We start from the raw sequence: 23,423 nt of genomic DNA on the forward strand, positions 1-23,423 counted from the left end.
AGTGCATGCTCACCTGTGGGATATATATATATATATATATATATATATATATATATATATATATATATTGCTGTAGGGCGTGGCTGCATGCCTGATGTCTCAGCGGGAGGACAGACAGGTTGTGTTTGAGGGCGTTCTGTGAAATAGCAATATCCATCTGGAAAGCTACAACAGTGAAGAGCAGCGACAAAACAAAAAAGTAGACAGTCAAAAGTCAGTCATCCTCTCCAAGGGTTTGATCTGTACCTGGGCAGGTTTTTTATTAAAAACCCTGCATCATGCAAATTCCATACTATCTAAAACTTAACATGGGAAAAGGCAGTTGTCTGAAGGAGATTTTATTCCACAAGGATGTTTTTGGCAAAGCCTTGCAAAACAGTGTGTATGGCGCATGCCTGTGAGTTCAGCTACTTGGGGGTCCTGAGATATGAAGCTCGCTGGAGCCAAAGACTTTAAGATTCATGAGACAATGTGTCCAAAAAGTGGAACAAAACCCTCAGAAACTCAAATCCACTCATTAATTAGACCAACTGTTTTAAGTGCTTTCCAGAGTCTAGCACAGTGTGAAGTAGAGATAGCAGGGAGAAAGCAGGATGAACTGTGTACACTTGAAAACACACAGTTTAGTTGTAGGAACAGGCAAATCTATAACCAAAGTGGTCAGGTATCAAGTTAGAAACATGGAAGCGTCAGAGACAGACTCCTGGACAGCAGAACTCAGTTTGGTCTGTGTCCAGGAGAACAGGAACAGATCTGGGAAGACAACAGAGAGGTGAGAGAATGTCTCAGTGTAATCTGAAAAGTGCTCCCTGAATGAACACCTACGAAGTCAGATCCTGGCTCTGCATTTAGCTGTGCCATAGGAGAGGGGAAACGGGGTTCTCAAAACTGATGAGAAGGATACAGAAGTCACAGCCATGTCCCTACATTCAGTGTGTGTCTCCTTGAATCTGGTGCGCTGCCCGGCATGCGCTAGGCGCTCACATGAATAAGTAGTTGAAACTGATGTGGAGCCAACCGAGAGAGCAAAGGTCTAGAGGGTCAATGGGAGCAAAGGTCTAGAGGGTCAGTCACTAGATTGCTGATGGTTCCTTACTCTGAAAGCAAGGTAGAATGCTGAAGGAATGGAGAAACACACGTTTGAGAAGGAGGTTAACTCCAGATCCTAGATTTAATCATTGTTTGTGGTCTTAACTATGGTCACCAATGAAACCTTAAAGACAAAACCTAGGCCTGGCCTTGCAACCCTAAAACCCCAGCACTGGGGAGGGGGTGATGTCAGAGACAAGTGGCTCTCTGAGAAGTCACAGGTTAGCTCAACTAGCCATAAAAGTGAGGCTCTTGTTCAGTAAGATGCGCTGTCTGGCAGTAAGATAAGGAATGATGGTACTTGGTATACCTAGAATTTCTAAAGAATAAAAGCATATTTAAGAACTGGAGAGATGGCTCAGCGGTTAAGAGCACTGACTGCTCTTCCAGAGGTCCTGAGTTCAATTCCCAGCAACCACATGGTGGCTCACAACCATCCATAATGGGATCCGATTTCCCCTTCAGGTGTGTCTGAAGACAACAACAGTGTACTTACATACATGGAATAAATAAATAAAATAAATCTTTTTAAAAAAGCATATTTGGGGTTGGGGATTTAGCTCAGCGGTAGAGCGCTTGCCTAGCAAGTGCAAGGCCCTGGGTTCGGTCCCCAGCTCCGAAAAAAAAAAAAGAAAGGAAAAAAAAAGCATATTTAAAATCTGTAGCTTCTTAGCCATGATATTAGATATATTCAGAACACTTCCAACTACACAGATAGTGTCCATCTTCAGAGACAGCTGTGTGTTCTTCTAATCTAAGTTCAATGAGAACATGAACCAGGTTAAAAAACTAAGTCCAGAATTTCAGTAGCACCATGTTCCTTTATGGCTACACAACCTTAATTAAGACATTTATCCTCTCCAAGATTCATTATTGGTATACAAAGTGGGAATCATTACCATAGTGGGTTCATTCGGGCAAATTTCTGCAGCAAGAAAATGTGACGATTTATAAGAAAATACAAAAATATATGTCAAAAATCAGTTAATGAAATATTTACTATGCAAACATTGCATCTCTGGGAGTAGCGTGAGATACTAGGAATGCAAAAACCATACAAACAATTTCATCTCGAAAGTCTGGATGGAGGGACCGAGAGACAAAGAAGAAAGGGGAACCACTGACTTAGATAAAACACTAAAAATTCCCAACACAATTCCAGATATCCAGTATTGCGGGATTGTTGAGGTTGACTAACACATCCTGACTGGGAAGGGTAAGGGAGACACAGGACAGAAAGGAAGATTTGGGTTACATGGAAATAGTGTACATTGCAGTAAGTGGGAGAGTGTTGAGGAGTGGGGGGCTGTAGCTATTGGATAGTAAGTGTGCAGAGGGTGTACACTGAAGATAGCTGCAAAGCATTTGATGCTGGAGAAGCACACAGAGAAGGTTCCCAACTCTGCTCGCTGGTCAGGAGGGATTCCCAAGGGAGATTTTAGAAGATATCTCATTATCCATGTATAAAGCTTCCCCTGCATCTGGAGGAAATTGAACAATGCTTGTTGGAAACTGGAGCAGTAGGGGTGAGGGGGGATGTAGCTAAGGGTTGTATTGTATACTGAAGAAAATAGAAATGTCATTCTCTCATCATACCAGATTTTCGCATACAATTTCTTCCCAACCATGTATAAGTTATTCCTGCACAATGGCCTGAATGAAATGGCAAAGGGCTAAAAGTGTGATAGAAAAGATGAGAAAAAGGCATGCCGCCTGATTAGTGTGAAAACATACAAAATGCACATACAACATCCCCCAAGAGAGCTGATATTGACAAGTGAAAAGAAATGAATCACTATTTCAAATATTGCTTGATTAAAGACCAGGTTTGTTTCTCTAAATTAATTAAGCAATAAGATATGCTAAGTGGCTTTAAACACCTGAGAAGAGACATAAGCACCCTGGATCTCAGTGCCTCGGGCATCTTCCTCGGTTGTTACTGGGCAATTGGCCCCCCGTTTCTATCCAGTCGAATGCCATTGTGTGCCATTCAACACCCTGCCCCCAGAAACACACAAGGAGCACTTTTAATTTCTGCTTGATTAGTATTTCCGGAACCTGCTTATATAAAATATTTTCATGGGTTTTTGACTAATCATCCACTAGTCATGGAAACAAAGTACTGTGTTAAAATTATCCTTACACATGAGTTAAATCACTAGACAGCCTCAATAAACCATCAATCTTTCCTGCATTTCGACTCCTTCTGATTCTTACTCTATCCCAATAAAATACATAGCTGATCAATGTTTTATTCAGATCCTTTTGGCTCCTTCAAGAGTGATTAAAATATTATTAAAATACAAAATGCCCCAGTCAGAGAAGCAGCATTGTGTGCCCGTATACCCAGCCACCTAGGAGAAAAAAGCAAGGTCATCACTGGAGTCCTGCAGATTACAAAGTAGAACTTTGGGTGCTAAAACCTACAGAAAGCACTAGCCAAGAGGAACACGCACGCTTGGCACCACAAGTCTATGTTCTCTGGACATGCGAATTCATAAGTGTAGACTTAGGTAGTTTTCTTGTAACATTCCAACCCCATCCATGCCAAGTGTCAATGAACTGCAGATCGGAGGTCAGAAGTCTGTCTTGCAGGGAGGTGTGACTGCTAAGTTACTAGTCAACAGTAAAGGTAACTAATACAGATTTATGAATATTGCTTCTGCCTATAGAGTAGGTGTATTGACAGGTGCTGAGAAGGGATAAACCTAATCAAACATACAGTAGTGTGCAGAACAGAACAGAAATATTTTGAAGTTGCTGTCATTGATCATTCTTCCATCTTCTTTCTCAAAGGATTTGAGTCACATTATAAAATGACTGATAATAAAACAAAACACTTCATTAAAATAACTTATGTCAAATAAAATAATTATAAGAAAAATTAGAAGTGAATATTTTATGCATACCTTCAATGATGGCTGTGGTTTGGCACCAAGAATTCCACCCTTCAAAGAAAAAAGTAAAATTTCATTTCATTATCAATGCATAGTCTTATAAATAATATATATCAGCTTGAAGCAGTCTCTTACTAAGATCTGTCATAAATTCTCCTTGTTATTTGAGTGTGAAATGTCTTTGACATGATTTTGAACACATGGTGTCCAGCTGATGGCACTGTTCTAAGAAGCTGAGGAAACATTGAAACCTAGAGACCTAGTGAACAGAGGTGGGTCACTGAGGAAGGGTCTTATATTCACCTTTAGTTCTGTACTAATTCTCTACTTCCTGGGCTGGTGTCCATGTGAGGAATTCCACTCTGTGTCCCTATTGCCATAGACTCATTCCTCCATGCTTTCTCTTGCCAGGACAGAGTGAAATTCCCTGAGCCATTGGGTGAAACTGAATCCTTCCTCTCTTAAGTCACAGCAGTGAGAAAGTACCCAATAGACTTTCCTATAGGCTGTTCTGTTGTTTACAGCACAGGTATCAAGCCCAAATCCTTGCACATACTACAGAAGTATTCTATCATTGAGAATACCTATTGCTCCTTAAGTGAAAACAAGGCCTCTGTGTTACATCTCTACAAAACTAAATCTTAGGGTAGTTTTAGGAAATAACTTGCACAATAATGCCTAAGGATATAAGAGTGGTGGTAGAAGTAACGAAAAGCTTGAGTACAGCACTCTTTGAACAAGATGAGCCTCCATGGAGACAAAGTCCTCTTAAAAGTTTGTTTAACTCAACTTATGTCATGACTCAAAGGTAAATATTTAACATTTGATAACTAGTAATACCTAAAGTAGGGAGGACATTTTTACTAAGAGGTGAGCTCCTAAAGCCACAACCAGCATGCATATAGCTGGTTGATCCTGAGCCCCATCAATGCACACAATAATGGAAGGTTCATTTCAAAAGAACAAAAACAAAAACAAAAAAATCACCACAAACAAACAAAAAACCCCAAACCAAAAATGGTCTGGTGTCTGGTTTGCCTTTGTTCTCCAAAATTTATTTTAAACTCTTCAGGAAATCTTTAACTTTGATGATTTATCTGAAAATTTGATCAGGAGTTTGACTTCCTTTCAGCCCTACAGAATCCTGAAAAGGATAGAAAGAGCACTAGGAGAAATATATGTGGTCATTTCTAAATATATGGATTATATCTGTTATTTCAATGATAGATATTTGTGAACAGGTGTTCTATGGGGAAGGAAGACAAGTTATTAACAAGTTTCTAATCTTGATTTTACTTTTCATATTTTCTTGTATACATATGTATATTTGTGTTATATATTTAAACATATATAAATACATATATATGTGTGTACATACATACATACATATATATATATGAGAGAGAGAGAGAGAGAGAGAGAGAGAGAGAGAGAGAGAGAGAACTGCTGGAGAAAACTCCATATTCTCTTTTTATTTATCAATGGCAAAATAAGGTTTCTTGTCTCCTGAGGAAGGTGCTCAGTAATTTTCATTTAAAATAGTAAATTATTGTCCACACTTTAATATTTTTAGAGTGGAAAGAGATTCTATATGCAACTGTGCCTATCAGGTTCCACACCTAGAAAACTAAATTTTTTCTGTAATGATATTATGATTGGGCTAGATGCCATTGTTATAGCCTACTTCCATGCTTCTATTCTGTATGGAGCTGAGACTTGTGGGAAATCCTGAACTATTATTATTTTCCTTCAGTAAATCACTTACATTATATTTTTGTAAGATTTTCTTACCACTTCCTTTTATTTCTTTTTTTAAAAACCAGAAGCAAACTTCTCTGCTCAAATAATGTGAACAATGAATACTTAGTGAATATCTGGGGAAAAAAAATCAATATGCTGAAGATGTTAGGAAACTTGGGTCATTTAATAAAACTTTTAGTATAGTCAGGTGGATTTTTTAGACATCTGTTAGTACAAATTACCAATTAAATGTAAAAAAGATGTGTATGTATACATATAAAATACACATTTATGAACATATAATACTCAGCATAAGTTAGAAAAACAACAGATATTTTAATATTATCTTCTCTTCAACCTATAATTGCTCTAATATGATGTTTTCTTAATTTAGTTGTCTGTTTTAATTAAAATTCCTCAGTGGGCCAAGTTAAGGCCTCATATATTCACAGACACCTCCCATTGATTTCACTTGGGTGAAATTGTATCGTTAAAGCAAAGTTTAAGTTGAAATGTTGAGTTAATGATGCCCACTTTAAATACCAAAGGCTGAATGCATTTGTGTATTAAACACGTAGCTAGTCAAACAAAATTCCCATCAGGTTTCAAGAAAACAGTATTTCTGAAACTATGCTAACCTCACAAATATATTTTGCCATTCTATCTACAGGGGTCATGCCAAATCCACCAAATCAATTCGATAGCCTGCCTGTCTCTTTTCTTTTCTTTTCTCTTCTTTTCTTTTCTTTTCTCTTCTTTTCTTTTCTTTTCTCTTCTTTTCTTTTCTTTTCTTTTCTTTCTTTTCTTTCCTTTTCCTTTCCTTTCTTTCCTTTTCCTTTCCTCTTCTTGTTTTGTCTTGTCTTGTCTTGTCTCTCTCTCTCTCTCTCTCTCTCTCTCTCTCTCTCTCTCTAGATAAAAACAGTCTTGGAATCTTTTTTAATGGTAACACGGGCAGAGTCGAATGGTGAACAAGATACTTGAAAATCGTTTTGGCAGCCAGCTGTAGTTGTTAAACCCAAACAGGAATAAACACTGAAGAAACATTTGTATATTTCTCAAGCTCTTGCCTCTTCTCTCTGTTTATCTGTTTGTATTAGTTTTCCAACTGTCCTAGTCACTGTTCTATTGCTGTGAAAGACACCATGACCAAGGCAACTGGTTTAATTGCGGCTAGCTTACAGTTTCAGAGGTTTAGTCCATTATCATCATGGCAGGAAGCAGGTCAACAGGCATGGCAAAGCATGGTGCTAGAGAAATAATTGAGAGGTACAACCTGATCTGCAGGCCAGCAGGATGAGAAGAAGTTTGCTGGAACTTGTCATGGGCTTTTGAAACTTCAAGGACCATTCCCAGTGATACACTTCCTCTGACATAGCCACAACTCTAATCCTTTCAAACAGCGACTCTCCCTGGTGACTAAACGTTCAAATATATGAGCCCATGCAGGCCATTCTTATTCAAACCATCATAACTATCAACTAAACACATTCCTGATCCTACGTTTGTCTAGCAAAAACTGACTTTAAGTTAGAAGACTGTTTATTCCCATGATTTAACATCTAAACCTCTTAAAATGAAAAATATTATATTTAGAACAGAGTGTCCAACTGGTGGGACCTGGGAATGAGACAATGAAGGAACTTTTGCTTAGTATACATGACCACACATCCAGTTAGGTCCCTAGCACTGCATAACAAGCACAACTATTTTCTTTTTGTATTGTGAACCAATTTAATAATTTAAAATTTCTTATAGAAAGAGTATGTCAAGGAATAGTTTGGTGATATGGTCACTTTGTAGTACTTTCATACATCATATGTGAGTTTGTTTTATAACATATTTACAGAGCATGTAACATGGTCTTAGAATAGAAGGCAGATATGTTTTCAGATTGTTTAGAAATCTAGGAGGTGAGTTAGGGGAAGAGTTCATACCTGCAGCAAAAGAACGAGCATGCAGATTCGGTCCCCAGATACCATATAAAAAGGCAGTGTGGGTTCGTTTGTTTATAACCCTAGCACTAGGGAGGCAGACATAGGAAGCCCCTTTGGGACTTACTGGCCAGACAGCCTAACTGACTTAGTGCTTTTTTCGAAACGTTGGTGCTAACTACACCAAAGGACCAGAAGATGTTATCAAGGCATTTACGAATGTACTTGTGAAATAGAGTTCACAAAGGCAATATCAAACCTAAATATCCTCATCTGCAGAGAAGGCATGTCCTGAAGAGGTGCTGCGTTTCCTTGTAAGGCTTGTCCCTCAGGTGTGGGCCACCAGCTCAGAGCTGTGCTCAATAGCAATGGAAAGCTTGTGCCAAGGTCTGATAGGGAGACTAAGGAAGAAAGACTTTGGCAGACCTAGTAAAAGCCAGTGGATAACTTCCACGTTTTGGAGACTTTTATGATCTTGCACATAGTCTACATTTATTTCAAGTCTATTCATTAATAATTCTCTCATTCAAAATTTTTCTTTAACTTTTGTGTAGAAAAATGGGTGAAAGGAATAAGAAGGTGTCTAATCAGCTGAGTATTAGTTATATGCAGTGGTTTAAATAAACAAATGTATCCCTTACATTAATGGGGGGGTTAAAACTTAACTCAGTCACTCCCTGCAAAGTACAAATTAAAATTACTATGAGATTTCATTTTACCTCAGTCTAAATGGTTACAGTTCAGAAAACTCCTCCCTGGCTTCTGCTTCAGCTCTTGCTCCAAGGTTTCTATCTTAAGCTCCTGTCCTGGCTTCCCTTCACGATGGACTGTAATTTGTAAGCTGAAACAAACGCCCCGCACCCTGGCAAGTTGCTTTCGGTCACCCTGTTTATCAGGACAACCGAAACCAAAGCAGAACAGCTGGAGAGTAAGAAAAAGGTGAATTTTAAGATCAGCATTGAAGCTTTAGATCTATGATAGCCTCCTTGATTCACCCATTCTTCTCAGGGAGCAATGTCTTAGTGGGTGATCAGGTTTTCAGATCTCCTGTTCCCCTCTATCCTTCTCTCTAAAATGACAGCTGAGCAAATGAAAGTCTACATGACCTTGCGGTTCTTGAATGCAGTGGCTAAACAAGGCTTTGGGCCCAGGCTAGCTGGATTCTCAGGCAAGCTGCTCCCCATGAGAAGCTGTGTCTGCTTTACTTTTTGTTTTCTCTTGGCTTGATCAGGCCATAGAGGAATTCTTGCTGACTAAGCCCGGTCTCCATTCTCATGAATCCTACCAGTTTTCTAAGAAGCCTGGCATCACATGTTGGATCCCCACCTCCCTGTCCTTAGGTTCACCGTGCCTTTGTTGCCATGGAAACACCTCTGTCCAGTTTAGCCATTAAACTTTCAGAAATCTTGGAGTCTTCTCTTGGAGGAGATTCGGTAACGGTGTCAGGGGGGCCTTAATCATCTCCCATGTGCACCCGCCTGCTCACTGCAGGTCCACCTTGTAAGACAATCCCCTTCTGTAGTTCCTCATGGGAGATGGAGCTGAGGATTCTGTGCTTTCTGCCTTCCCCTCAGCCTGCCTCTCACACACGTCTGCTCTCAAGGACTTTAGTCAAAAGAAAAGGAAGAAATACATTAGAGTATCCACCCCTTCTGTCTTCCCTTGTTTCATGTTCTCAAAGCCCACTTAAATGACGGGCTGACAATTCACTTCTTCCTCTTCTTGCTCTTAATATTCCTCTGGATCCTACTCTCCAAATTTTGTGGGTGATAATTTACCTTTACTTGATTTTATTGGCAAAATATTGGAAGGTGGAAGGGGAAGGAAATGGTAGCCAGGATTTAGGATACATTTCTAAGTGGCCGTAGACTTAGTGGTTGTTCTTTATTACTCACAGACTTGACTTTGAAATCCTGTTGGTGTATTTATCTTTCTGTGGTGGTTGAGTCGTTGTTGAATATTTGAGTAGGAATATTAATTCAGATTTCTCAAATATACTAGAAATACCTTGCTATTCAGAGTGTGAACAACACTTGCTAGAAATGCAGAATTGCATCCTCCTCCCCAAGTATGAGTTGGTATCTTCATTGTCCTAGAACCTTCAACTGTGTCCATATCTCCATTGAGTTTGAAAGCATTGTCTCAGACCACCATAGGCCTGCTGAAGTTTCTGTGCGCATCAGCTATCCATGCCTCTGGTATCAAGCGAACACTTGCTAATCAGTTCCACAACCAAGGATCTTTATCAGTATGCTAAAACAATTAAAGCGAAATAGACAGCTCCAGATCTAGTTTTCCCCCTCCCAGACCCCCCCTAAATTTGTTTGACATATTTATTAAGATTAAGTATATAGTATGAGTTTTTCTTGAAAAGCAGTCTGACGTAGAGAGACAAGAGCACAGTGGAAACGAAATACCCCATTGACAAATCCACATTCACAGCTGGGGGTCACTAACAGGGAATCTGCGCTCAGTGAGTTTGACAAAACTGTAGCATTTCTCTTAGGGGTGGTTTGGAGGTGGGAGGACAAAGTCATAGTTTTCATCCTGCACTTTCATTTTCTGATCACAGTGTTTTAGAAGAATCTGGGCTTTACTCATTCACCAGGCTTTCAATAGAGAATCACATTAATCCTTTTAAGCTCCTTATTCTAATGATTTATTTTGTTGAAAAGCATAGTGATCCTCCTTTGAATTTTAATGATTGCTGGCTATTCAAAGATTCATTGTTTTGACTTCCTGTCCTTACCTTTGTTTCCTGCACGTCTGTGGGGAACACCTGTCTAATACTGGATCTGCCACTGGTTCTCCCTGGCTTACCAGAGTCACTCAAGCCTATCTCTGAGTGTTAAGTTGAAACACTAGCTACTCATCCATGACAATAAATGTTGGATGTATGTTTGCAGAGATAGGCAGGCAGACAGCAGAGGGACAGATGAATGATTGAGTCGTTTTTCCGGTGAAAAGAATGTTTTGGATCTGTTAGCGTATGTTATCATTGTTGAAAATCTGGAAAATAATTTAGTAATAAACACTGAGGTGCCATATCTAGGAAATTTAAAGGAGAAAGCAATTCAGCGTTTGAAAGCATTGTCTTTACCTCAAATCTGGGACAAGGAAAACTTTGGCATATCACTGGCGCTCCAGTTCTCTGTCTGTGAAGGGATGGTGTGCTTCTTTTCGAGGACATAGTCATGGTTTCTTTGTTTAGAAAGGGGTAGTAGATGGTAGTCGCCACCATGTGGCTCAGGAGGGAGTGTAGGAATTACATGTTGTGTTTTCAGAACCTAGGAAGTGGCTCTGTCACAGCCCCAAGTTCCTGCTTGGTCCTCTGTGACCGCACAAAGGATTGTCCTCTTTTTATAAGTACTCACCTAGGAACATCCTGGGTTCTCAAGAATATATTATTCTAATATGAGATTTTAACAACTACGCTATATTTATGCATAATACATTTCTGTGCCTTATCTTCAGGCTTCTGGACTTTGATTCAGAATATCAGGAGCTCTGGGATTGGCTGATTGACATGGAGTCCCTCGTGATGGACAGCCACGACCTGATGATGTCAGAGGAGCAGCAGCAGCATCTTTACAAGGTTAGAGCTACCCTTCCTGCCTTTACTTTGCTGTGGAAGATCTGATTAGCCTGACAAGTGTCTCTCTCAGGATATCTTTGTGTTCATTGTACGTATCATGGTGTCTATTAGAATTCCCTCCCCCGTCCTCAAACTCATTTCCCTCCCTAGTGTGCTGACAGACTGCACCGACATCATAATTCCAAGAAAGTTCCCTTTATCACATCCTGTTTGGTGCAATTCTAAAGAAGGACAAAGCTTTCTCTTCAAGACCAATAGTAATAAATGAAGCTCCATTAATAAAAAGACTGGAAGGAAACGAAGCATAGACGGTCTGGTACCATCGAACAGGATGAGCTTTGATTGGAGAATTCACGTAGATTCGGTCCACCCCTCACAGCTTCTCAGAGAAGAAAGAAATTTGCCTTCATTTTGACTTGTTGTTACCAAAGACAGGGCTCTGGCAGTTTAAGCTACGTTAGTGGGCATACAGTAGGCCTTCTCACTAAATCTGTGCATTTTCAGGTGGTTTAAGAATTCTTGCTTGGAATTTATATTGAATTCAGACAATCCATCTTATAACATATTGCTTCCATGTCTGCTAGATCCCCCTTAACCTAGAGTGTTTCTTTTTTTTTCTTACCAATTCTACTTAAATAGCCTTAGAAGTCCTTACAAAACAATCATGTGGTTTTTACTGGGGGTTGGGGAGATGGCTGTAAGCTTCGCAGTCCCTGAAAAGGCTGTGGGGGAAGGAAGAGGGACGATCTACTGAAATATCAGGCTGCCGTAAATCTTCCTCATTTAAGCAATTTTTATTGGAGTAATTCTGACAGTTGTCATCCTTGAATTGCTTTGAGCATATGGCATATTTCAAAGAGCAGATTGTGAATCATAAAAAATAAAATTAATAACTAACCACAGAATCAGCAACAGTATAATGACAAGAAACAACTACCCTCTAGCTTTTTAAAAATTCTTATAGAATAAGAAGTATATTCAAGGTCAAATAAAAGTTATCTTCTTCAATTTTACCATTTTAGGTAGCCTTTCTTCAATAAAGTATTTTAACTTTTGTCTCCTCTCATGAGAGAAACATATTCTTTAACAGAGTCTGATTGACATTAATTATTGTCCCTTGAGACTCATTGCAGTTAAGGTTCCCTATGGACTCAGCAACTGGGGACATTTGACTCTCTGAAGAATTCTGTATAGCCTTGATGTCATTCAATGACTTTTCTGCTTCCTGTATGGATAGCTGTCCCTACTACCCCAAATGTTTTCCAACATAATGTTGTTGAGTAACACTTTCCAACTCATGTAACTGAAGCCAGGCTATTTCACATCTTGTGTCAGGACCGGAAATTACATATGAAAAATGCTTAGAAATTTATATTAATTCAGTGCTAGAAAAATATTTTATTTCTAAAGCATCATCTCAGAACTTATTGGAGTCACGTTGCCAAATAACATCTCTTTTCTTCCTGAAGCATTTCGTATTTTGCCTATAAGCCACTATTTTTCTGAAACAGTTGCTGTTCTTTGTCAAAATCACAGCCATATAATTTACATCACAATTAATAGGAAATCACTGAACGAAGAAAGCAGTTGTCTTTTTTCTTGTGGTTTCCTGGTAAGTGCTTCGCCTGAGAATTCCCATTCTGGCAAGCACTGAGGGTGATTATTCCGCCCACTCAGGATGTCTGGGTTAAAGTATTTCTCCAAACGTTTTCCATACTGCATCGCTTTCATTGGTGACTCAACTGGTCACTGTGCCTCTGCTTTTAGGTGTTCAGTATAGACATATATTCTCCTTGCATTTGGTTTGTAACGAAAATATAACCAAGAAACCAAGGTCTACAAGGGTCTTAACATGAGCTCCAGAGAGCCGCAGAGGTCTAGAAGCTTCCAAAGCAATCCTGGAGATAGGGAGAGAGGAAAACTGTAGAAGTATGGCTTTTAGATTAGAAAAAACTGACTGAGAAGAATTGGTTTGAGGTCTTGCTCAAGAATCCTGCGACCTTCCCAGGTCAAGACAACACTGTCAGCACTTGATTTCTGTGTTCAGATCTGCGTTTTGGGGAAACCACTTTATTAATAACTCACCAGAGGGGAACCTGTAGCCTATTGCTCAAAGAGACTCTTGATAGATTGGAGCTCTTTAATTGCTCCCTAGGTCTTTAACTTTAAAATGCCATGAGACTACCTTGAGCATCTTTATATCCATATCGGTTTCCACCCCCCACCCCCATGACGGTCAATGCTTTATCAATCTTTTTATTAAAAGCACCATTGGTGGTGTGAGTTTGGGGGACTGCTCTCCCAGCAGAGAATGTTTATTGTTCTTACTCCCAAGCCAGAAGATGATCTGAACACTTCAGAGGATTTCTAACCTGTAGTACTTAACCTATCTTTATAGCGTGTGTGTGTGTGTGTGTGTGTGTGTGTGTGTGTGTGTGTGTGTGTGCGTGTGCTGCTTTGAACACATGGAGGTCAAAGGCCATGACTGCATTTATTGAAAGTGTTAACATCTAGCCAGGCAGTAGTGGTACACACCTTTTATCCTAGCCCTTGGAAGGCAGAGGCAGACGCATTTTTATGAGTTCAAGAGCCAGTTTGATCTACAGAGAAAGTGTTAGGATTTTCTCAAAATAAATAGATAAATAAATAAATAAATAAATAAATAAATAAATAACATCAAGAGAAATGCCTTGCACTTATCACACACACACACACACACACACACACACACACACACACACACGCCAAGCGTGATAGTGTGTACCTAGCGCATGTCTATAAGCCCAGCCAGGAGAATAGCTATGGGCACATGTTTACATGTTTGATGGCATGTGTGAAGTCTTGGGTTCAAACCCCAAACAACTATAGAAACTGGAAATGAGGCTCATCCTGTGTGGCATAATAGAAAAGGGATAACTGTGGAGTTTCTAAAGTAACTCTCAAGCCCAGTAAAGGTAACAACTGAAGTAAGAATGGGCAAAGGCAGCCGTTCTCCTGCATCCACTGCATCTGAAGCCTTGTTCTTCTGTCCCTGTGTAACTCTGTGTTCCATCACCCAGCTCCTTCCCTGGCACAGATGATTGTGTCTGGATTTAGGCGTTGGTATAGTCCTAGGTGAGCCCCAGCGTCCACACTTGGAAATGCCAGGTGAGAGAGAACCTAGCCTTTCAGGCAAGCTTAGCACTTTCCATGGGGGCTGCTGCTTCCCCATCTGCTTTCAAACTCTGTCTCTGCTGGGAAGTCAGCTACCCTCAACTTCCAGATGTAGCAGCCGTTCAGCACACCTCCTGAGTGGGATGCTTCTTGTCATATGCTGTTTATCCCAAGCCAGCCAAACACAAAGGGACATGTACAGGGACGAAGGGGCTAGGATAGGCAAAGCGTACATTGATCCGAGATGACGGAGTTTAGAGGCCTCAGTATAGCCGTGAAATATGAAGCACATTTTCTGTTTAAGCCATTTCCTGTTTTCAGATTGTTTGACATTTAAGATCCCCTCTTTCTAATTAATTTTACACTACATCATTTTGAGAACAACTCAATTCTTACTAAAAAAAAAATAACTATTCACTCAATTACATTTTCCTCCCAGTTTTGAGATGGTAAGATGTACCACCAGCCTTCCCCCTACCCCCTTCTCTTTCCTGCCCTACCTCTGAATAGGAGTCCTCTGTGTCTATTTTCTAATAAATGCTGGCAGCATCTTCAGCCTAGAAAATACAAACATCAGCCCTTCTTGTTTTTCCTTCCTCAATCTGAGAATTGCCTCCAAGGAGAAATTGCTCCCACCCTCTCAGGTTCTTTCTCTCCGTTCTTTCTACTTTTCTAAGTAGGACAATTTAATTTGTCAAAAGTAACCACCGTGATTTCGAAAGTTCAGCTCCTATTTGGACTAGAGTTACGGAGCCAGAATTCATAATACGGGGAGCTGTCATTCTGCTGGTCTGCTTGTGCATTAACTATTAATGGAGAAATATTTAAAAACCCACTTGCAAAGGAAAAGCTCCATTTTTTTTTTCATTTCTGCAGATCAAAGGTGACATTATTCTTGGGCTCCAGGAAGCTCTGTCACCTCCTCCCTTCCTACACATTTTATAGACTGAGTGATCTGGAAATCTGTCATGGATGGGAGAGCCGGGCTCCACGGTTCTACCTCTCCCAGCAGTCACCACTGACTGCAGAATGCTTTAAGGGTGTGCCCTCCCTGGACCACCTGACCTCCAGCACTTTTATGCTACCTCCAAAGCACAGACCAAGCGGGGCTCATCATAATCCTGCGTTGATGTATTAACCAAAGGAAATGCCAATCTCAGCACTCAGGGTCAGAGGTTGGAGTCTGGTGATTATGGTTATACTCGAACAATAGTTACCTTCAGATGATAGGAAGGGGTGTGCATCTTAAGTGAGTCCCTTAGCTGTGCCAAGGGGCTAAAAGTAACTCTCCCAGCTTGAAAACAATCTCAAATAGATACCCACCAAGACCTTAACACCAGGAAATTTACAGTGAGCTATTTCATATTTAACTTTAAATTTTTGTTATTTTATTTATTATTTATATATTTACTGTATAGTTGCACATTTTATAGAAACGATACAAGTTTTCTATATCTTTCTCCATTGGTGTCTGATCTAAATGTCCTGTTTGTTAAAAAAAAAATCATTTGTTTTGCCTAATAGTCACCACATGTATTGATTTTTATGTTTGTGAATTTCAGATTGTTAAGAATCTTCATGAAAATACTCAAGATATTTTAAAAAATATACCAGATGCAGTAGCAGCTAGTACACAGCAGTAGTGCTGGGAGGGGAGAATCACTTCAACTTCAGTATTCAGACTGGGCAGCATAGCAAGACTTCATTTCTAAAGAACATTTTAAAGTAAAATCACAAACCAGAACTGGGGAAATAGGCATAGACTAGCAACTGCTTCTGTGAGGAGAGCTGGTGTGGCTGACAGAGCTGCATAGCCTGTAACATCCCTCACAGCTAAAAAAAAAAGTTTGAGTTTCCTGGTAGCAAAAGCAAAGAAGGAAATATGTTCACTTACATAATATGCTTTTCGTATGAAACTGCCATAATAGCACCTTTGAAAAGCTAAGGTCATTGGACACATACATATCATCTCTTAAGAATATCTACTAAGTGTTTTTTTTAACAAGTAAAATTGCAAACATAGTATTTGTAGCATCTGAACTAATTTACAGTCCAGTGACTTAGTCGCTAAGTAAATGTTAGAGACTTGGAGCACAGACCTCACCAAGAGACTCCTGTTGATGAAAGTTAACCAAGCGAACACAGGCAAAGGGGTGGATTAAAGTAATAGACAAATAAACATGGACGAAAATGCTAAAAAGTAAAAACCCAAACAGCCTTCGGGACACAACAATGGAAGAACTGGTTTGGAAGTAATGATTCGGGGGAAAGGAGGAGTTCAGGAAAACATTACTGTAGAGAATTTGGGTATGTGTTTAAAAGGCTTTGCAACTTTAAATGTGTGCGAAGTGTGATTATATATTCCAAGGACTAAGAAATACAGAGTAAAAGAAGATAAGTGGGACACACTTGGCTTGTTATCTTACGACAGCTGATGCCAAAGTGATGTTGTCATTGCTATGAACTGATCATAGAAAACAGATTAATCACACTATGCCTATATTTTATAAACTCACGGATATCAACCCCCCTGGAATAAATTCTTTTCACTTTGCTCTGGATGGAGCTGTTGTAAATAATTGCAGATGTTTCTTGATACCCTCACGACTAAACTCGAATTCCTAGAACAGGATTGCACGTCTGCTTCATGGGTGGGGCCGTTCGACTGCGCCTAAGATTAAAAAGATATCCACGATGTATATTTTTTATATGTTGGCTTATAGAATAGAAATGTGAATCAAAATTTTAATTTTGATAATTGGGCATCACATTTGGATTTCAGTACCAAATTTTACGTTTCAATATTGATGGTGCCAAGTGAAACAGATCAGTAGTCACTCAAACAGGGAAAAATGATCACAGAGAGCAGGCACATACACACACTTTATGATAATTTTTTACCTCCTTCCTAGTTGATTAATTGGATATCCTAATTGTATGTTACATTAAAACTCCATTAAGATAAGAAAAATATGCTTAAATTCATTATAATATTTCAAATAACATTATCTGGTCATTTTAAAAGTGACCATAACTGAATAAAAATCCACCCGGTCTCCACTGCTATCTAGAAATGAACTTGTTCCTTTTTTTTATTATTAAAGTTCAAAAAGCCCTTAGATTAAGTGTCACATTAATTTGAGCACTGATGAATCACTGTTCGATATGGATACTCAAATTCATATTTTTCTCTTTTTAATTTGAGAGAAGGCAAAACTCCTCATGGAATGTTTAGTGCAAAGATAGATGGATGGGCTCTGGAACAACCTATGAAACATGGTTCTTGCTGGAGCCTGTAAGTCCTATTTGATTCACCCTTTTTTTTTTTTAAAAAAAAGGTGGGGGGAAAAGAAAGATTTTAGAGACTATGATGCCAAGAAACAGTTGGCTCTGTACGGAGGTCGGAAGAGAAGCCCAGCCAGGAGTCTCCGTCTCCAGTGGTGAGCTGCAGTCCGGAAGGTGCGCAGCTCTGGGGCTGGCCCTGCAGCATCGTGGCGCTGTTCTCTCTCTGGCTGGCCGGCTCTGGCCTGGAGTGGATCAAACAAGCTGTGAGGGAAAGTTTCCCTCATTTGCATCCCTTCTAGACAGCCCTGTCGTACTCTTTGCTGACAGGAAATCACTGTCTTTGTCACCTTTTCTCAGGGCCCTCCTTTTGGCAGGGATGGGCCATGTGACCACGCTTAATCACAACAGCAGGGCTGGCTGGAGGCTCTGACGTGTTATCCTCAGCACTTCAATAAATGGGGTAGAGGAGTCAGGAGGAAATGACTACATTAATTTTATAGTGAAAAAGATAATTAACACTTGAAGGCCTGATGCCCTACTGCTGGAACCTATGGCGTTAGTTACCACTATTCAAGTCAAAAGTTAATTTATCAACAACTTGTGAAAACTATCTTTTATTCATTTTTTTTTTTAAAAAAAAAATCTTGAATGGTGGGCTCTGGGCATATTGGAGAGAGAAAGGGAGTAGTCAGGAGAGGGGGTGCTCGCATGTGAGGAAGAGAGAGAAGTGGAGGAAAGAGAAGAGGAAATCCTAGCAGGCGTTAGCTATGTTTGAAAAAGCAACTTAACTGGGCTAAACCTTCAACATTCGGGGCTGGAGGCTGGAGCATGTAAAACACTGCTTAGATGACATGAATAGGACACGGGCAAACAAAAGCAGCAGTGTGCTCCTAGAAAACTGTGCTTAAAGGAGTTTCCTTGGCAACAGAAATGCAGTTCCAAAAGTAGACAGAACTTTCCTCAGAAAACATACTATTAATAACAACCTTCCGGAACAACTTGGAACAATTTGACGACTTGGCAATAACCCTGCCAAGTGTTCAGCAAATTAATCTCGCACATAGAGTTTATATTTCTCTTGTCTGTGGTTCTGCTGGACCCCGCCTAGAACTCTGCTTTTCAGTGGTGCAAGAGTGAAAAGTATTTCTAAGTGCTGTCATGAAAAAAGGAAACCAAAGTAATCTCAGTGTCCAGCATCACCGGCCAACGGTTGCGTTCACCCTTGGGAACCTACCAAGAGATCTCAGTGTGAGGAGATGAGTGTGTCCCAATGAGAGCTGTTACAGGAAATCACACACTTTAATCACCCTCTTGGATATCTCTTTCCAATAGAGACGCTTCCTGGAAAAAGACTTAATACAGAGTTAACAGCCTGAGTCTGCCTCTGATGTGAAGCCCAATTGAGCCCATAGACTATATAAATGTAATATACAAATGCAATGCCAAATATGGGCTGACTCTTATTTCTTAAGGAATCATCATTTCTTGTCAGCTCAGAATGGACTCATCTTGGGTCTACTTAGCCGAAGGGGATCATTTGAATTCTCCTAAAGGCTGCTTGCCTGCTGAGAGTAGAATGCTCCCCTCCTCCGACCTTTCTTGAATCCTTGGATGTAAAGGTTAAAAGTAATCAATATCTCATTGTGCTGCTTGGTTTCAGGGTAATAAGTAATAACCATCATGTTAAATCCAAATGATCCCAGATTGCACCTAAATGAGCTGACCCGTTAGAGAGGTGGTGTTAATTGCAATCAGGATAACCAGGAGAGTTTGCTAATAAAAGTTTGATTTAATTGTAAAAAACAAAACAAAAACAAAAAAACCCAGAAAACAAAAACAAAATAAAACAAAATTTAATCTTTAACTTTTTGAAAACTTTTTCTTAATTAAATAGAAATGTATTATCTTGCTTCAATGTTAAGCTGAGAGCTTTGGCTCTATGCCCAGATGTCTGTAGATTTCCTTCCGAGTTCTATAAAAGTCCTAACAAGAAAGGGGATGGGTTTCACTGACTTCTTTGTGTCCCAATACGCAATGAAGCATATGAATTTTAGATAAATGATTTAATGGAAATATCATCTCCCTATTTTTTTTAGCATCTTCTAGTTTTAAATTACTTATCTTTACAGCTTTTATTCATTCATATTTTGACTAATCTGGTTTAGAGCTAGAAAATTATGTGATGTGTGATAAACTTTATAGTCCACTATGGTATGAGTTTGGGCTTACTATTTTGTTAAAATCAGTGCAATTCCAAAACTTAAATATGAAAACCAAGTATTCTCATTGACTAAGGAATAGTGATATGCAAGTGATAAGAATTAGGTTTAATGTTCTATGTAATTATATCAGGAAGGGATTGTCTATAACCTTAATAAAAAGTACTGTATTAGACATATATGCTATTGAATACAAACACTTGTCTTTGTTATGATTCTATGAAGTATAAGGAATAGCCAGTATTTTAGTTATTTCAAAAGAAGTTCAAGGATTTGTTCAAAATAGGTGGTCAGCCCCAGGAGGGACCGTCTAAATCTCAGTGCCATCAGTCGTGAACTTGCTATCCTGGTCCCATTTGTCCTTGCCTCACAACCATATCTAACTGTACAAGGAAGCAGACTCATGGCTTGTGCTGTGCAGGACAACATCATCTCTGGAGCATTAGGACTTCTGCGGCTCAACCACCCCCATCCTCAAGTGTCCCTGTTCTTATACCTCAGCCTGAAGAGCCATTTCTTTAGGAATTAAAGAATGAACTCTGCTAGATGCAGAGGTGGGTGTGGGGTGTGGGAGGATATAATATTAAATAAAATGCTGACCCTAAAATTTAGTTTAAGTGGGGCCTGTGTAGTTGTACTTCTGTTGATTGAGTGTCTAGCTTGCATGAAACTCCAACTAACCGGGCACAGGAATCCCAGCACAGAGACAAGAGGCAAAAGTTCAAGGTCACCCTAGGCCCCACAGTGTGATTAAGGCCATGGCCCTGGGTAACATGAGGCTCTGTCTCAAAACTAAAATGTCGTTTAGTTGGGAAAGCGTTGGGGAACGAGACGAATATTGAAGGTCAACAGAAGATTTCAGGAAGATGGGTCAAGTGCAGATTTCTGCTTTATCACATGATAAGAAGGGACTGTGTTCACAGGTATGCATGTGTGTTTGAGAGTGTTCATAGGCCATGAAATGGGAGCATCTAGAGCCTGTGAGGGGCCATTCACATCCGAACCATAGCAATCGTCAAAGAAAACAGGCTAGATCTGAGCTGGCTCTACTCACCAGAAGCCTTTCCTGTGGTATCTTAGCAGTCCAGGGAAGTCCCATAGATTGTCAGATTCAGAACAGCCAAATCTGAAAATGTTATCTGTTTGGGAGATACACTAAAGACAAGAAGATTCAACTCTATGAACCCTGTTTTCACCAAAGAAAGTTCCCTAATACCCCGTAGGAGTACCATTTGTGGAAAAGCACTTTCCAGTGCTGTCAAGGAAGCAGCTTCAGTTCTCAGAAATGGGCATTTTCAGCATCTTTTTAACAATGAGGGCATTTTTAAAGCTCATACATTCTTAAACTAGGCACTTCTGCCACACTGTATCCCTAATGCGGTACACCGGGGAAGGATAAGAGGAGTGCCGTTTCTGCTGAGGATCCTGCTGATTTGTACAAAACACAAAACACATAGAAACATACATCTACATTCACGTGTATGTACATACACATTTTCTGAAGGAAACACCCACCAAGTTTATACCCTATTACTTTCAGGTTTATTTCAGTTTTATTACTAAACTTCCTTACACAGAGGTAGGATGTTTCTCTAGAAGAGCGTCTCTGTATCCCGAGACTCCTCGGAACGTACTATTCAGCTGCTTTCCCTAGTTGATTCCATATGTCTGTAGGCATTTGCATAAAAAATTTATGATTGTGATATTCCTCTTGTCATGTTATCCATTAAAAACTGAGAAGCTTGTGGCAGAAGTATGCACAGAAATGCATTTATGCACACACATTTACATATGGGCACACACGTGTATGAAGTATTAATTTGTTTAATTAAAAAAGTCTTTCATCAGAATTGAATTTAGATGAAACCATAGTCCTTGGACTCAAGACATTTAAAGCATGCATACATAAATAAGAACACAAAATTCCTTCACATATGCCAAGTTTTCAGTCAGGAGGACATTTCTATGTTATAAATCTTGGCATATTGGATTTTACTGCCTTTTTGACAATAGTTCAATGCTTTTTTAATACTCAAAATTGCATCCCAAGAAACTTTCCTTCCAAATATCACACTGAGTTCTTTGTTATTAATCAAATACACACTGTAAGCAGTGGTGGTAGATTTAGGCTCGGTAGACGAAGAATGAACAATTAGTAGCAGATGAGATGCCCATGGGTTAAGGGGGTAATGGTCTCTGCTTACCAAGCCTGAAGACCTGAATATGATCTCTAGAACCCATATGGTAGAAGGGGAAAACTGATCTACACTCTCACACACACCCTGGCACATGCGATTGTGCCTGTCTATAATAAATAACTGTAAAAAACTGTTCAAAGAATTAATGATTCCAATTTTTGTTAAAATTTTATGTGACAAGATGGCAGTCTATGTATGGTGTTTATGGCTTTTCTCCCACATATGGCAAAACGTCTGGGGCATTATAGAAACAATAATTGTACTCCAAAAATAATTCTAGCAAAGTCATTGAGTAAAAAATGTCATGGTTTTGTATTAAATATAAAACCAAAATCTTTATCTTTGAAAAACTAAAAACAGGAAAAACAATTCTTAATAATAATAATTATGGTTCTGACATTTGACCAAATTGCTATCAGGAGAAAAGGAGAACAAAAGGAAGAGAGAAAGAAGGAAAAGACATAGTCATGATTGAGTCATAAACAGCACCACAGTGTAAAACTGATCAACATAAATGTGCAGGCAATCTCTAATCGCTCAACCAGTAGCATTCTGATATAATATTCATTATTTATATTAATTTTTTATTGGATTTTTAAATTTCCATTTCAAATGTTATCCCCTTTCCCGGTTTCCCGTCCATAAACCCCCATCCTATTCCCCTTCCCCTTCTTCTATAAGGGTGTTCCACCTCCCCAACCAGCCCAACCCACCTCCCCACCCTGGCATTCCCCTACACTGGGGACACTTAGCAGGGTCAAGGGTTTCTCCTCCCATTGGTGCCCAACAAGGCCATCCTCTGCTACCTATGCAGCTAGAGACATGGGTCTGTCCATGAGTACACTTTGGGTGTTCCTGGGAGCTCTGGCTGGTTGGTATTGTTGTTCTTATGGTGTTATAAGCCCCTATATTGATTAAAGAAATATTTTTAAATGATGACAATAGATTTAGACTTGGTAGCCTAAATTTAAGAATGAACATTTAGAGGATAGAGAGGTGGATTAATGGGGAAAGGCACTTTGTGCTGAACCTGATTTTTTATAGATATATAGATATATAGATATAGATAGATATAGATATATTATATAAATGTATACATGTATACATATGTATATATATACATATATATATATGAATGACATGAACTGTGTAAATTTGAGTGTAAAAGTCAAACAGTCTATGCAGGTGAGAACATGGTTGGCACATACAACTTTTGCTCTTGGAACTATGATAACATGAGGGTTTATCCATTTTCATTTTCTTTATTATTTTTAGTGTAAAAATTGATGGATTTTAATATGACACTTTCAAATACA

The 23,423-nt window shown here is 39.4% G+C and overlaps 1 protein-coding gene across 6 annotated transcripts in view; it reads left to right on the top strand.

The window, feature by feature from the left end:
• Akap6 (A-kinase anchoring protein 6) overlaps nt 1–23,423 on the top strand; it is a 440,318-nt gene that overhangs the window by 304,233 nt on the left and 112,662 nt on the right. For all 6 annotated transcript variants that reach the window (XM_017594343.3, XM_039112889.2, NM_022618.2 and 3 more), the window contains exon 9: nt 11,132–11,252. In XM_017594343.3, the coding sequence (XP_017449832.1) occupies nt 11,132–11,252 (121 nt within the window). The remainder of the gene's footprint in view (nt 1–11,131; nt 11,253–23,423) is intronic.

The sequence above is a fragment of the Rattus norvegicus genome, chromosome 6 (assembly GCF_036323735.1).
Source record: "Rattus norvegicus strain BN/NHsdMcwi chromosome 6, GRCr8, whole genome shotgun sequence".
In the NCBI taxonomy this organism is placed as follows: domain Eukaryota; kingdom Metazoa; phylum Chordata; class Mammalia; order Rodentia; family Muridae; genus Rattus; species Rattus norvegicus.